This window comes from Falco rusticolus, chromosome 10, assembly GCF_015220075.1.
Source record: "Falco rusticolus isolate bFalRus1 chromosome 10, bFalRus1.pri, whole genome shotgun sequence".
NCBI classification, from domain to species: Eukaryota; Metazoa; Chordata; class Aves; order Falconiformes; family Falconidae; genus Falco; species Falco rusticolus.
The window spans coordinates 19,102,297-19,115,574 of NC_051196.1; the positions used below are offsets into that span (position 1 = coordinate 19,102,297).

Consider the following 13,278-nt stretch of genomic DNA (forward strand, 5'->3'; position numbering starts at 1 on the left):
TCCCTATACATACGCAGTCCTCTCCCAAGCTCAGGCTCTTTTCTTAGAGATTTCCTTAAGTTCTTATCTTTAGGGCTGCTGTTTTGGCTGCAGCTAATCCCAGGCTTTGTGCATGCCTGATGTGGGGAGCTCCTTCCCTGTGTCTTTCTGGAGGAGCCTGCTGAATCCTTTAAAGTCTTAGTGCAACTGGAATCTTTCTAAAGATCTTTACTTGTCTTAAGCTGAGTAAATGGCTTTTTTACCTATTTTAAAGTTTGCTACCTGAAATGGTAGTTGAATTGGTCATGGGCAGTGCTCTTAACAGCCTCCTGGCATTTGTGGTAGTAAGGTAGGGATTGCCAGCATGGAAGAGGGGAAGGCACGAGACTGACTGGAATGGTTCCAGAGTGTGAGAAGAAAAAGTAGTGGGTTAACTGTAGGCTAGTCCTCAACCTCTCTAGTTTCAACTAAGACTAGTCTCAGTCCTCTCTAATACAGAGGTGCCGGGTGAGAGAGGAGTTTCTCTGCACCTGTGGAGACTGCACCGTGGTTTGGGGTGCTTCAGTTAAAAGTGCTGTAAGTTTCACTGGGAGCAGAACCATAGTTGTCAGTGGTGCTTGAGAGGGGAGACATTTAGCCAGGAGAAAAGGGAGAAGGGCAAGAACCTGACTTTGCAGAGGGAAGGAACTGTACCTAACATTTTCATCTGGGAGGATGGAGAGATGAGAGGTTTCTTGAAGTTGTGTGTGGCTCTGGTTAAAGCAGTGACACGTACCCTCAGTGTGTATGGGAAACTGTGCCCAAGACTTGGTTCCTCTGGCTGTTCTGGCAGCTTGTGGTTCTGTGGAGTGGTGCAGCCTCACATTGTCTGTTTCTCATTGCAGGAGCAAGTCCCATTCTGAAATTAGTTTGGAGGGGTTTTATGAGACAAAGCCACTTTCTCCTGTGCAGAAAGACCCCGTGGAGCTGCTTCTCCTGGATACAAAGGAACGTCTGTCTGTGGAGCTGCAGGACCGTCGTGCTCCTCTCGCCACCATGGAGAGCCTCTCGGACAATGAATCCATCTACAGCTTTGACTCAAGGCGCTCCTCTGGTTTTCGGAGCATCCGGGGCTCCCCCAGCCTCCATGCTGTCATGGAGAAGGATGAGACGCACTGCTTTTATATAGACCCTGTTATCCCTGAGGAGAACCCTTCCCTCAGCTCGCGGACAGAGCTGCTGGCTGCTGATAGCCTTTCCAAGCACTCCCAGGAGACTCAGCCCCCTGACAATGCGCTCAACAGTGGTGGCACTACCCCCCAGCGACGCTGCAGTGAGGAGGGGGCCAGCAGTGAGGGGGACCGAGTTTCCTTAGCCCCTCGTGAGGAGCTGTCCCTCCAGAATGGACGGCTCACTGATGTTCCCAGTCCCCAAGTGCTGGAGTTTGCAGAGTTCATAGACAGCCTCTTTAATTTGGATAGCAAAAGCAGCTCCTTCCAGGACATCTACTGCATGATGGTGTCAGACAGTTCCAGTGACTTTGCAGAGATGCCCAAGTCTGTCAGTGATCAGGAGATCCTGTTGAGGGCACAATACGAACCCAACCTAGTCCCAAAGCCCCCGAGGTTGTTTGCAGGCTCAACAGAACCTTCGTCGGGCATCTCTGTCTCACCCTCTTTCCCCCTTAGCTCATCTGGAGAACTCATGGACATCACTCCCACAGGGGTAAGCAGCCAGGAGTGCCTGGCCACTGACAAAATCCGGACTTCCACCCCTTCTGGTCATGTAACCAGCCCTGTCAAGCAGGACGACCTCATGATTTCAGCCCTCTAGTGCAGGGCAAAGGGGTGCAGCTCTGAGAGCTGATCCTGTAGGCTGAGTGCTGGCATGATAATACTTGGAGGAGGTGGTCGTTGGGCAGGTTGGATTGCAGGAGACAGCTGGAAACATTCCTTCTGGGGTGACACAGTGGTGGCACACTGGTGTCTGGAGGATGGATTGTGCTAGAGTCCTGTGCTTGCAGCTGGGGGAAGCATTGCCTCACGAGGCCTGCTACACCGAGAGGGTCTGAGTCGCTAAAGGTAGTTGCAAGTTCCCTACCTCAGCCTGCCACATTTCATTCCAGAGGCAGATTCCTTGCCCCTAGGGCACCTGCTGAGTTTGGGAGTGAGATACCCTGCTTCAGGGAATCCTCTGGGGTGACAGGGTGGATTCTTTGAAGCTTGAGGATTGGATAGACTGAAGCAAAGGGGCCAGACCAGATCACCCCCTTGGTACAGTGTCAGTAGTTTTGGAAATGAGCGGATTGAGACTTTGGGCCCTGTTGCACTACCATGTTGGATCTGGCCCAAGATCCAATTCGTCACACTTCCACAGGGATTGCTTTTTGTAGGACACTCCTGTTTAAAAGCCATTGGGGCTGTATTCTCCCCAAATGCAGTCTCCCCTCCCCTGGCCAGGCGCAGCAAGAATGGGGCTGGCATTGTGTTTTCTCTCCCCTGAGTACTTCTGTGTTCAGTGACCACCAGGCTGCTGCTGAGATGGAAGGACACTGTTCTGAAGAGCCAAAGCCCTCTGCCATGTCCCTCTTTTGCCAGAAGAGAGTTCTCCTGGATGTCATCATCGTCACTTCTCTGTTCCCTGGACCACTCTGAGCTGGCAACATTCCTGCAGGACTGACAGGATTCTCATCTCAGAGCTGCATGGATTGATCAGCTTAAAAATTCAACAGGCTTCTCAACACCCAGTGTTATTTGGCAGGCCCCTGCAGAGCCTGGGAGCCTCTCCTGGACTCTGCTGAGTCCTCACACCACCCATATGCAGTAATCACAGATCAATGCCAGCCTCTGTCATTGGGAGTTCAGGGAAAAGATGAACTTTTACTAAGTATTGAAATTTCTTGTATGTTTACAGAGCTGCTAAGCTTTTTTGGAAGGTATTTATTAAGCAAACAGGGAGGCTTTCCCTAAGCAAAAATCATGTTTGTTCTTTCCTTCCTGTGCTGTTCCCTCTGGGGACTGGGGGGACAGAGGATGGGCAGGTACAACTGCAAGTTCCCTGCTTTTAAAGTGGGTTGGAGTCTGGGGGAGGCTGCGTGCATCATTTGTCTGCCTCTGTTGCACAACACTGCATTGCAAAGCGTGACCAAGTTGCTAGTAAAACTACCTGAGCACTGCTGTGCAGGGCCTCAGTGCCCGGAAGAGCCTACTAGACCTATGTAGGCAGGCACTTTTTCTAATGATGGGAGCAGGAGAAAAACTACCTGTCTAGAAAGTTAAACATGCTGTGACCTGTAGACAGCCTTTAATTGACAAAACACCTTCATATCAAAGCTCAGCAGAGTTACCAATCAGTCTCACTGGAGCTCTGTCCTCCCTCACTGGAAAAGAAATTCCTATTTTAACTTCCTTATCACAGATGTTATTGCCCTCCTTTCCCCTCCTTAGCTGTGATATTTCCATTGCGGGGGGATGCTGTGCTTCCCAGGAGCTTAGCTCATGACAAGTCCTTGTGCTCCCGTTATCCCTAGCTGTGTTCATAGAGAGTCTCTTGAAGCCCCAGGCACATGTCAGGGCTGTGGTGTCCTGGGTGCCACACAAACAGAGCGTGGGGTATCGGATGCCATCAAGCCAGAACAGGAGCACTTTATAACCAGCGTGCATTGATGTCAATAACTTCAGGTGCACAGAAGCGAACTGGACTTTGTGTCCAAGTGCCGATCTCCCACTTAACAATTTACTGTGGGATCCTGTGTCTCCTGCTCCTTACACATTGCAGGGCCTTCAGAAATGCAGGAGCTTTGTTAAATGGGCAGTAAAATGTTGTCCTTGTGGTTTAGGTTCCAAAGGTGACCTTTTCTATACTGTTTTGAATTGGAGGGAAGAAGCCCCTCTGAATTTAAAATACTTTGTAAAAGAAAAATACTTTTATTCTGAGCAACGAGAAGTTACTTTTTTCTTTGTAGATCCTTCAGATAAGAGCAGTGTTGTTCCCCTTGCTGAGAGCTTTTATGGTTCAGGAGCTCATATAGAGCAGCTGTGTAAGTGCCATCAGGTCATCCACTATTGCAGACCACAGGGTAAGGCTGAATTGCTGCACACACCCAAGAAACGCTAAAAAGGTGGTGTCCAGGAATACGCACAATAAACTGGGTAGTTTTGAGGGGGGAAAGGGGAGCTGAAGTGCAGGGAGGCTGAGGCTAGCAGGCTAGCTCACCTCCTGATGCAGGCTGCTGACACACCTTGATAGAGTGGGAAAAGGAGTTCATTTCTGCCTTTAAGTGTCAGCAGAAGGTGGGTAGTAATAACACTTAGCACTTAGGCAGAGTTTTATATCTGCAAAGCACTTTACAAACATTAATGAAAGAATCATCTCTGTCCCTGGCAGTTAGGTATTAGGAGATGGCTATCTCTGAGACTAGGTGGATCTACTGGTGCCCTACCCAAGGATGGTGGAGAGATGACTCAAGGTCAGGAAGATAATCTCCCTCTTCAGAAAAAAAAAATAAAATTCAGTCGTGACCTGATGATGTTTAATGGGTTTAATGGGTCACAGTGTTGCACTAGAAAGTAAATTCTGGCCTGGGTGTACCTCCACCATGTCCTGGAAGATGCAATTGTTGTGCATGGCTGTTTCCTTCTCTGTGCCATTGGAACTATGTCCCAGGGGAACGGGGTTACCTTGTCCTTGGCCAGCTGCATTTTTTTTGCTTTGCGCTCTGTGATTATTAGGCTGCTTCTGAAAAGCCTGGGAATACCTAATGCTTGTGACCTGGGCTTGCCATAGATTAAGGCAGTAACGGTCCAAAAGAGCCCTTTTAGTAAAGGTTCTTGTTGCATCACATGATGGGTAGTTCCTGGTTTCCATTGTCCTCTCTTTACAAACAGATCTGTTCCCAGTTCTCATGAAGTAAATCCATGTTCTTTGCATTATTTCTGCTTTAAATGTCTCTCTGTGTCTTGACTCTCATAGCTCCTTTGCTATAAGAACATTTGGACAGGCTGATCTCCTATTTCATCCTGGAAGAGCATGTCTGGGAAGTTAAAATAAATGCTAAGCCTGTAGCTACCTCCTTCATTTGTACTGCATGCTGTCACCTGCTTTCTCTGCCCTCACTCCGATCTGACGTGCAGCTGTCTTGGGAAACATGAAGCATCTTCAGATTTCTTAATCTCTTGGCTTCTGCTTCCTACTCTTAAGCTTTGTGCCTTCTAATTTTTATATGTTATCTTAGTATTTCAGTGGGATGTTGTACCCCACGAGGAGGCAGTGCTGGAGGTGCAGTTCATAGTGCCTGATGCCCTAGACCCCAGCTAAACTAAGTTCACCCAGTTCAATGGCACGTCCTTAAAATTCCCTCCAAGAGCTTTTTGGTAAAGTAGTGGAGCTGAGGCCGTGCAGTTCCTGGGGAGTAAAGTGAGCTTTGTGCACCTTAAAATTAAAGCACAGTTATTGGAAAAAAAAGCTTTGCCAAATACTCTAGCGGGGTGCTCTGCCCTCTCCACAATCCACTGGTGCGGCAGAGTTCAGTTGACTGTAATCGGCATTTGCTGTTGCATGCGTGTTTGCGATAATCTCAGCAGACTGTCATGGAGTGTAATCCTGAAGCCTTGAAGCATTTGGGGCAATGTGGGAGACCCTTAACTAGGGGTGTTAAACTCCATCCAGCATCTGAGGAAGGGCTGTTGACCCTGCTGCGAGTGTGCTCCCAAGGCGTGAAGGGGTTGTGCTGCTGTCTGGTTTCTGCACCTATAAGCCGCGCTTCAACCCTTCTGGGTGTGTCCAAAGCAGAATAAAACAATCTTATTGATAATATCCCGGTGAGATTTGATCATCAAGCCCTTAGCATGTAATGTTGGCTGGCTTTGGGTTTGGAAGCTCTTCTGCATCAGTATTAGTTGCTTTTATTGTTGCTTTAATTGCAGCAGTGCCAAGAACTTTGACAGGATCCTGCTGTGCTGAGTATCTACAAGTGCTGAACAGTGAAAACTCTTCACCCATACTCACCATTATCCCCTTTCCTGTTGGAACATGCAATTTCTCCTAAAACAGCCACTCTCTAACCTTTCCTCTTTTCTTTGCTCCCTATTCCTGCCACCTTACATCTCTTCTTGGTTGCTCTCTCTCAGGATGATGGTGTCTTAGTCCGCATCCTTGACAGCACCGCTGATCCCGGGCAATATAGCTCTCCCATGCTTCTCATGATGACCCAAACCCAGCTGAATGGGATTCCTGTCTTGATTCACTTGAGACACCTGCCACCCACTGTGATGGCTAATGCTATCTAGAAAGGTCAAAGTGTTCTCAACACCAAGAAGTTCTTTAGCTATCCGTAGCTTTTGCTTACCTGGTCTGTGGTCAGTGTTTTCAGTGTTCATCCATAATTTCTGCAACTTAAGAACTTTATTCAAAGTAAACAGGAGTTGTATTGTTGTATTGTATATCTACAGAGGACTGAGATGCCAAAGCTGGTTGTGAGTGTAGATCTACAAATCCAGCGGCTCCCATTTCTATACTTTTAGGACATTGTTGCTTGGATTGTAATAATCACTGAAGGTTCCAAACAGGATTTAGGTGGGAAATAGATGTTGCTGTCAATGAACAAGGGTAAGACGGAGGAAAACCACCAAGCATGGGGATACAGGATCAGCATGTGCTCCTTGGAACAGCTTCTGCTCTGGGAGTTTGACTTGTTGCTGTGTCCTGTCTCTACCAAAAGAAACAGAACAGGGCTGATCTGTATGAAGTGCAACAAACTAGATGAATATGGCATTACTTTTTCAAATATCATCTCCTAACAAGGTTCCCATCTGCTCAGTTTCACTGTTTGTAATCCGGGCCTAATTAAGAGGGCTTTTTAAACCTTCCCTTAATATCTCAAGTGATTCTGTTTCTTTGTCAGGTGTCTCTGATTTTTCACTGCTCCTAGATTCATGTGGGCCCCAGTCTTAATGTTCTTTCTATAGAACTTTTGCATGTTTCTGGTTGTTACTGCTTCCTGCTTTTAAATTAATTTTAATCCTTCCTGTATCCTGCTTTTAGACAGGGCAATGAGATCTGTACATGTTTGAGAGCATCCTGTATGGCCTCTTCTAATATATTCATTATGCACTTAGATGCTTTCTCAGCTTTTTTAATCTGCCTGTTGGCAAAGACCAATATTTTCATTGAATCGCCCACACAGATAACTGGTTTAATTCAACTTACAAATTGGGGCACATGAATAATCATAGTTATCCCTTGCAATGGTGATTAGTTGGGGTTAATCATTGCTGAAATGCATATGTCAGAGTGTTTAGTGTTTATCTTTTGTGGCTATTGCCCTACAGGGAAGGCTGGGAGAAGGAGCATCAGTTCTAGCTAGCCCCAGAATGTGTGCTTTGTTGTTGGCCATTGTATTGGCACCCTGATACTTTCCCCTTTCCTAGGATAGCTGTTAGATCTTTCTTGTAGCAAAACAGGATACATATTACCTATGCAAACTGCTTGGGTTCCTTTACACACCTTACAATCTGAATGAATGGGTTTCTCTATTAGTGAAATTTGGAATGTCTTAAAGTTGAGCTGCTGAGTTACAAGCTCCTCCAGCTCCCAGCAGACTGATGATGCCGGAGGGCATTCGAGCCTGACCTGTTGCGTTTCTGTGGTCCGCAGAAACCCTTCTGTGTTTGCCTTGGGAATCAGCTGGTGCTGGGTTCGCTTTGTCCCCATAAGTACCCACTGCTGGGATATCCTCTTCCTTGGCAGTAGGAGAACATCCTGGCTTTGCAGCAAGGGTAGCAGTGGCATTTGATTTCCATTTTTTTAGGTATGGTGGTTGCAGTTACTGCCTGCAGAGCATGTTAAGCCACCCAGGTCAGTAATTTGCTGATAAAGTGGTTTGTAACTCTTCTGGTGTAATGCAGAAATACTGGCAGACATTTAAAATAATCTCCAGCCCTCAACAAACCTAACACCTTTGCTTTTTGCCTAAAAGCCCCTTGAGCTTTCCTCCAACCTAGAGCATTACATTTGTTCCTTTCTGCTCAGACAACTGAAGTCTGAGGCTGCTTTTGCTGACAATCCTTCCATGCTGTCACTTGCTTGTGTGTTTAAATTCACCCTGCTAAAGCTGGATTTTTGCTGAGAGCTGTTAGTTAATTACGCTGCTGCCAACAGACTCTCACAGAGCTTCCCTGCACTTTAGGAAGTGTGTAGACAATCTCTGCAATCCTCTTTCTAGTTGCAAAAGCGTAGGGTGAGAAGATACTTGTTGGCTAAGTGCTCCCTTGTTAGAGTTCTGTAGCAGCAAAAGTAACAAGTTGCAGAAGTACGGGGAAGTAAAAGGAAAATGGATCAGTTATCTCATGCACTGAACCTGAAAGCTCAGTGTAAAAGCCAAGACAGATTTAACACAGATGGTTGTTGTTCCTTAGCTGTGAAACATCAGCTTCTTCCCTGCTTGCAGTGTATTTGTGTGTCCTTAGCCTGCCTAAGGAAAGGGAGGGGTGGAAACTGAGCAGCAGTTTTGCACCGGCTGATGCTCCCAGTGAAGGAATATATGGCTCGGAAGCACTGGCTGAATCGGGCTTGTTACATGTTCTTCTCGGAGCCTGTGTAGTACTGAAGTGCAGCGCTGGATTTAGTGAAGAGCTGCATCTCTTGTGCCAAAGCTCCCTCTCACGGTGCTGCTGCGTGGAGGAGGCGATGCTCCGCGTCCCAGGCAGGCAGCATCCTGCGCCCGTTCTCGGCAGCTGGGAGAAGAATGGGAGGAAGGCTGCAGCTGGGAGGTGGGACTTGGTCTGGGAGCTCCTTGCTCTCCAGTCAGATGGTCATACTGGTGTTACAGGTCACGTACGAGAGGTATGTGAAATCGGCGTTCGTGGGTGGCTTTCTCTCCCTTGGCAGCTCCTGAGCGTGCTGTGCCTGCTCTGTTCCCTTCAAGGGAGGCGCCCCTGCGCCTTGCAGTGAGGTCCGGCCGGTTAGATGCCAGGGACAAGCCTGGGGGGCTGTGGTTTGTCTGCTTCAGAGTTTTATGTTGCAGCTCTGAGAGTCAGGACCTTCACTGCCGAGATGGGTGGGTGTTAGATCTGTGACGGACAGAGCCTGAAACATAAACCCTAAAATACTTGAGGAAGGAGATCCCTCGCTGTATAACAGCAGCCTGCTGTGCGGAGGGCAGCGTGTTCTGCAAGAGCAGCGTGGCTGTTGGCTTCCTTGTGTGGCAGGAGTCCTGCAAACCGCCACGCGCCGGCTGTGCTTCTTCCTTTGCTATCTCCCAACCCTATCTGCACCCAGCGCTTCCCTTGAGCTGTTGCGCTCTGCGCGGGAGGATGTTGCTAGCCTAAACTCAGGCTGCTGAAGGGCAGGCAGGCTGGAAATTCAAAACTGTTGAGAAGAGCAGTTCCTTGCTTTGCTTTGTTGTAGGGACTTGCAGTCCTAAAACACATCAGCTGTCTCCAAGCACTTTGCTGTCTCTGTAACTGTTGTTGTTTTCTTTTTTTTGCTTATTTTCTTGAGTTCATATCGTGCCTTTGTCTTCCTTTGGCTTAAGGTCCAAGACTCCTGTTGGGGACCAGACACCTGCCAGCTTCCTTCTCTACTTCTGTGCGTTATTTCTTCTCTGGGTGTGGAAGGCAATGCAGTGTGGCCAAGGATGGGTTCAAAGTCGCCCTTGCTGCCAGGCCTTCCCTTTCTGCCTCAGCTAGGACTTGCCACGTTTCCCCACTTGCTGCCTCAGGTCGTATCCAAGTGCCAACAGCAAAGCCTGGCCTGAGGCAGGCTGTTTCCTTGACCCTGCGCAGCAGTTCCCCTGCCAGCCCCCTCTGATCTAGAACCTCATCTTGTGCAGTGAGTGTTTTCTGTGTGGTAGGAAGGGAATATTTCCTGCTGCTTCTTAGCTTTGGTATCTATGACCTCAGTCAGTGTTTAACAGATCTGTTCATGAGAAAAACTTCCTCTCAGGTCTATTCACGAGTAAAACTCTTTGTACTCTTCAAGATCTGACTCAGTTTTTGCAAGAACTTATGCTGAAAGGGACTTAACGTATTCTGAACTGTCTGCTGCAGTTTTGATTTTACTGATGTTTTTCACTGGTACTGGAACAGCCATCTTCCAAAGGTAAGCTCTCTTTAGAGAGCTGTGCGTTTTTGCTGCTTTCATTGCCGTGTTTGAGACCTCTGACCTCTCCGTGTCATCCTGTGCTCTGTTTTTCATTTACTGAAGTTTTCTACCTGCCCAGTGTATCTGTGTGACGAGGGGACCTCTAGCTGGTTATCTGCAAACTCATTAAACACAGAGCAGCACAGGACCAAGCCTTCATTTTGGTTTTTATTGGGATTCCACTGCCCTGCTTTCCATTGTGGGCTTTGTGCAGTTCTGATGGCTCAGAGTCGGAGGTACCTGGTGCACGTGGCAGTGCCAGGAGGGAGCAGTACGCACAGTGCGTATGTCACCCAGCACTCAGGCTGGCTTGGTGGCACATGCCTGTAACGGTCTGTCCTGTCATGGTGTGCCGCTTGGTGTGCAAAGCGGTTACACCATGCTGTGTTGGCTAGACCACTGCTGCACACCTTTTTGGGTCTTAACTGCTTCATCAGTGTGCCCACTGCGCTTGCTGGTGGCCGCTGTCTCATGGCAAAGTGGTGTCACCTGCAGCTATGGAGGCCGTGGCTCCCTGGCTTTCCCTCCACAAACGCTGCAGCTGACCGAAGAGGTGATGTCCAGGGAATAGTCTCAAGCTTCTGTCCTAGTGATAAACTTAATTACTAATGTCAACACAGGGATTATTGGTGATGGGTTGTGGCTCCCTGCATGTGTGTGGGGGGGGCAGCAGGAGAGGAGTGTGCTGCCCGGTGAGACCCTTTCCTTTGGCTCAGCGGTCTGCTCCGGTGTCCTGCCGTGACAGCCACCAGCCTGGCCTGGCCTCCCTTATGGCTGTGAGCAAGCAGACAGCAAGACCAGAGGAACTGGCGGAAACTATTTCTTTTCTCATGTTTTTGTGCTTTTTAGTGTTGGGTGGAGCCCAGCTGGGTGGCTTTGTGCAACAGGAGCTGTCTGTGGGTGGGGGGCTCCACACAGTAACTCCTTTGCCTCCCACTTCTCTGTCAGTGGACACCAATGCCTCTATGGAAAAGCCCTTCTGCCTGCTTCTGTCACCAATCTCACATCATGCCCTGGGGCAGCTCAGAGTAGGGTAGCTATGAATTAACTCTTTGACCCCAATTGCCTCTTTATAGCTAAAGCCTTTTGCATTTATGGGAGAAACAGTCCTCCTAGGGAGCTACGAGCTGCTCAGACTGCCTCTTGCAGGGCTTGGAGCACTTGCATATGCAATCAGGGGGGAGACAGCACAGGATCCTGTGTCCCCGTGCTCAACCAAGAGGTCGCTGCCTGTCCTGGGAACGCTGCCCTCCGAATCCCTGCTCTGAGCTGCCCCAGCATGAAGACTACAAGGAAACTAAAGCACTCCTCATGTGCCATTCTCATGTGACTTTTTGTACCTATGTATGAAAGATCCAAACTAATATTGCTGTAAAGAAAGATACAGATTAATATAGCATATTATATAAAGATATATGTATATAAAAGTTTCTGTATATTGTATGGCACTGTGTATAAAATGGATGTAGAAGCATGACTGGTGTATGTGACTGTTCCCATGTCTGACCTGGAGAATGATAGTTGTGATTTGCTTGAGGTTATGTCTTAAAGGATTGTGCGTGAGTTTGAGAGTTGGAAAAACCTGCACTGTGCTCTCCTTGTAGGACAAGGGACGTGGTGTCGGTGCATCACTACAGCGTGCGCTCTCTGGAGAGCTCTGGGGAGTAATTTAGCTGCCACTGGGGCTGATGATCACCTCGCTAGCTCTGCCTGTTCTGGATCCAGGCCTTTGATGAAATGGGAAAAGCGCTTTGGGGAACATCTCTGTCCCTTGAGATCTGCTTGACGCTTCTGTGCCCTGCTTTTCTGTGCAGCAGTCACTAGCTCCAGCTTGGCCCTGTGCAGCCAAGGGTGGAAACTGCAGGATACTCAGCTCTAGCAATTTGTCTTCAGGAGAGGAGACAGTTTAAGGAAGAAACGTGATGCTGTGAATTACCAAGTACTTGAATTCAACATGCCGTGCAAAAAGAACGCCATTAGTGCAAAGGCAGTGGATTACAAGGGACTTCTCAGAAGGGTATGAGAAAGTGGCAGGGAGAAGAGGGCAGAGTGCAAGCAAGAATATTGCAGAAGTCTGCCCTGTGGAAAAATAGCAAGGTGCTGGGATCCTGCAAGGAAGGAGAGTTCAAATTGGTAGGCAAGTTTCACGCAAGCCCGGCAGAACAGGGGACACATCTTGGTGCAGGTTTGTAAAGCAGGGTCTTGCTGCCCGGCACTATTTACACTAGAGCTGAATAATGCCGTAGTAATTCATGTTCTGGAAAGGGGAAAGCAGTGCTTGTGGCTTACGGGGTCGGAGAGGAGGAGAAGGGGAGCCAGTAGAACAGCTTCAGGAGAGGAACAGGGGCTTTCTGACCAGCCATGAGAAACACAGGCAGGAAAAGGAATGCCTGGGAGAAAGTAATCCTATTAATGGCTGCATGGAATAGTTTTTATGGTTGCTCCTGAAGAGACTATCAGGGAATTAAGAGCTCAAAGGTGGCTGGACTACTGAGTTCCTATAAAAATGCCTATAAAAAGTGCTGGTATGTATAAGTGCCTGCCTGCTGCTTTGGTTTGGTTTTGTGGTCTTTTTCCTACCCATAACTCTATCAGTCTCATAAAAGGATATTGCCTGTTCTGTAAACACTTCCTCTTACAGGGAAAGAAAAACATAAAGCTCTGGATACTACCCTTGTATAAACATAAAATAATCCATGCTTAGGGGTGACTGTTTTAATACAGTTACTAAGGAGAAAAACGTATAAATGCGTACGCAGCAGGCATGGTGGCTGTTGCTTTAAAACCTGTTCAACTATTAAAAGCCTTAGCTATTGAATGTAGCTAGGGATGTAGTTGCTATTTCCAAGACAACTCTGTGGCTGTTTGATATGTTAGTGGCTGTAGGAGGAATTTCTAGCTTGAGAAAAGTGTTTTTCAACCCAGTGACCATAAAGCATCCAGAACTACAGCAGAAAACAAATTTTCAAACAGTTTGTAAGCCAGGCTGGTGCATTCCCAAGCAAGCAAAGAAAATGAGTGAAAACTAATGGAAATATGTAAGTAAAGCTGTGGTTGTTCATTACTTATAAATGGAAACCAGCATCGCACAAACGAGATCATCTCTTTTTCCAAGGATGCTAGGTTGTACTTCAGTTAGAAAAAAGAAGAGGTTAAGAAACAGTCATCTGAAGGTAATTG

At 47.8% G+C, this 13,278-nt stretch overlaps 1 protein-coding gene across 7 annotated transcripts in view; it reads left to right on the top strand.

Annotated features, from left to right (window-relative positions):
- Window positions 1–11,508, top strand: part of DAGLA (diacylglycerol lipase alpha) — a 72,477-nt gene extending 60,969 nt beyond the window's left edge. For 6 of the 7 annotated variants that reach the window (XM_037401757.1, XM_037401761.1, XM_037401759.1 and 3 more), the window contains one exon: window positions 864–11,508. In XM_037401757.1, the coding sequence (XP_037257654.1) occupies window positions 864–1,791 (928 nt within the window). In that variant the 3' untranslated portion in view covers window positions 1,792–11,508. The remainder of the gene's footprint in view (window positions 1–863) is intronic. The other variant, XM_037401762.1, reaches the window with a different exon arrangement.
- The last annotated feature ends 1,770 nt before the right edge of the window (window positions 11,509–13,278 follow it).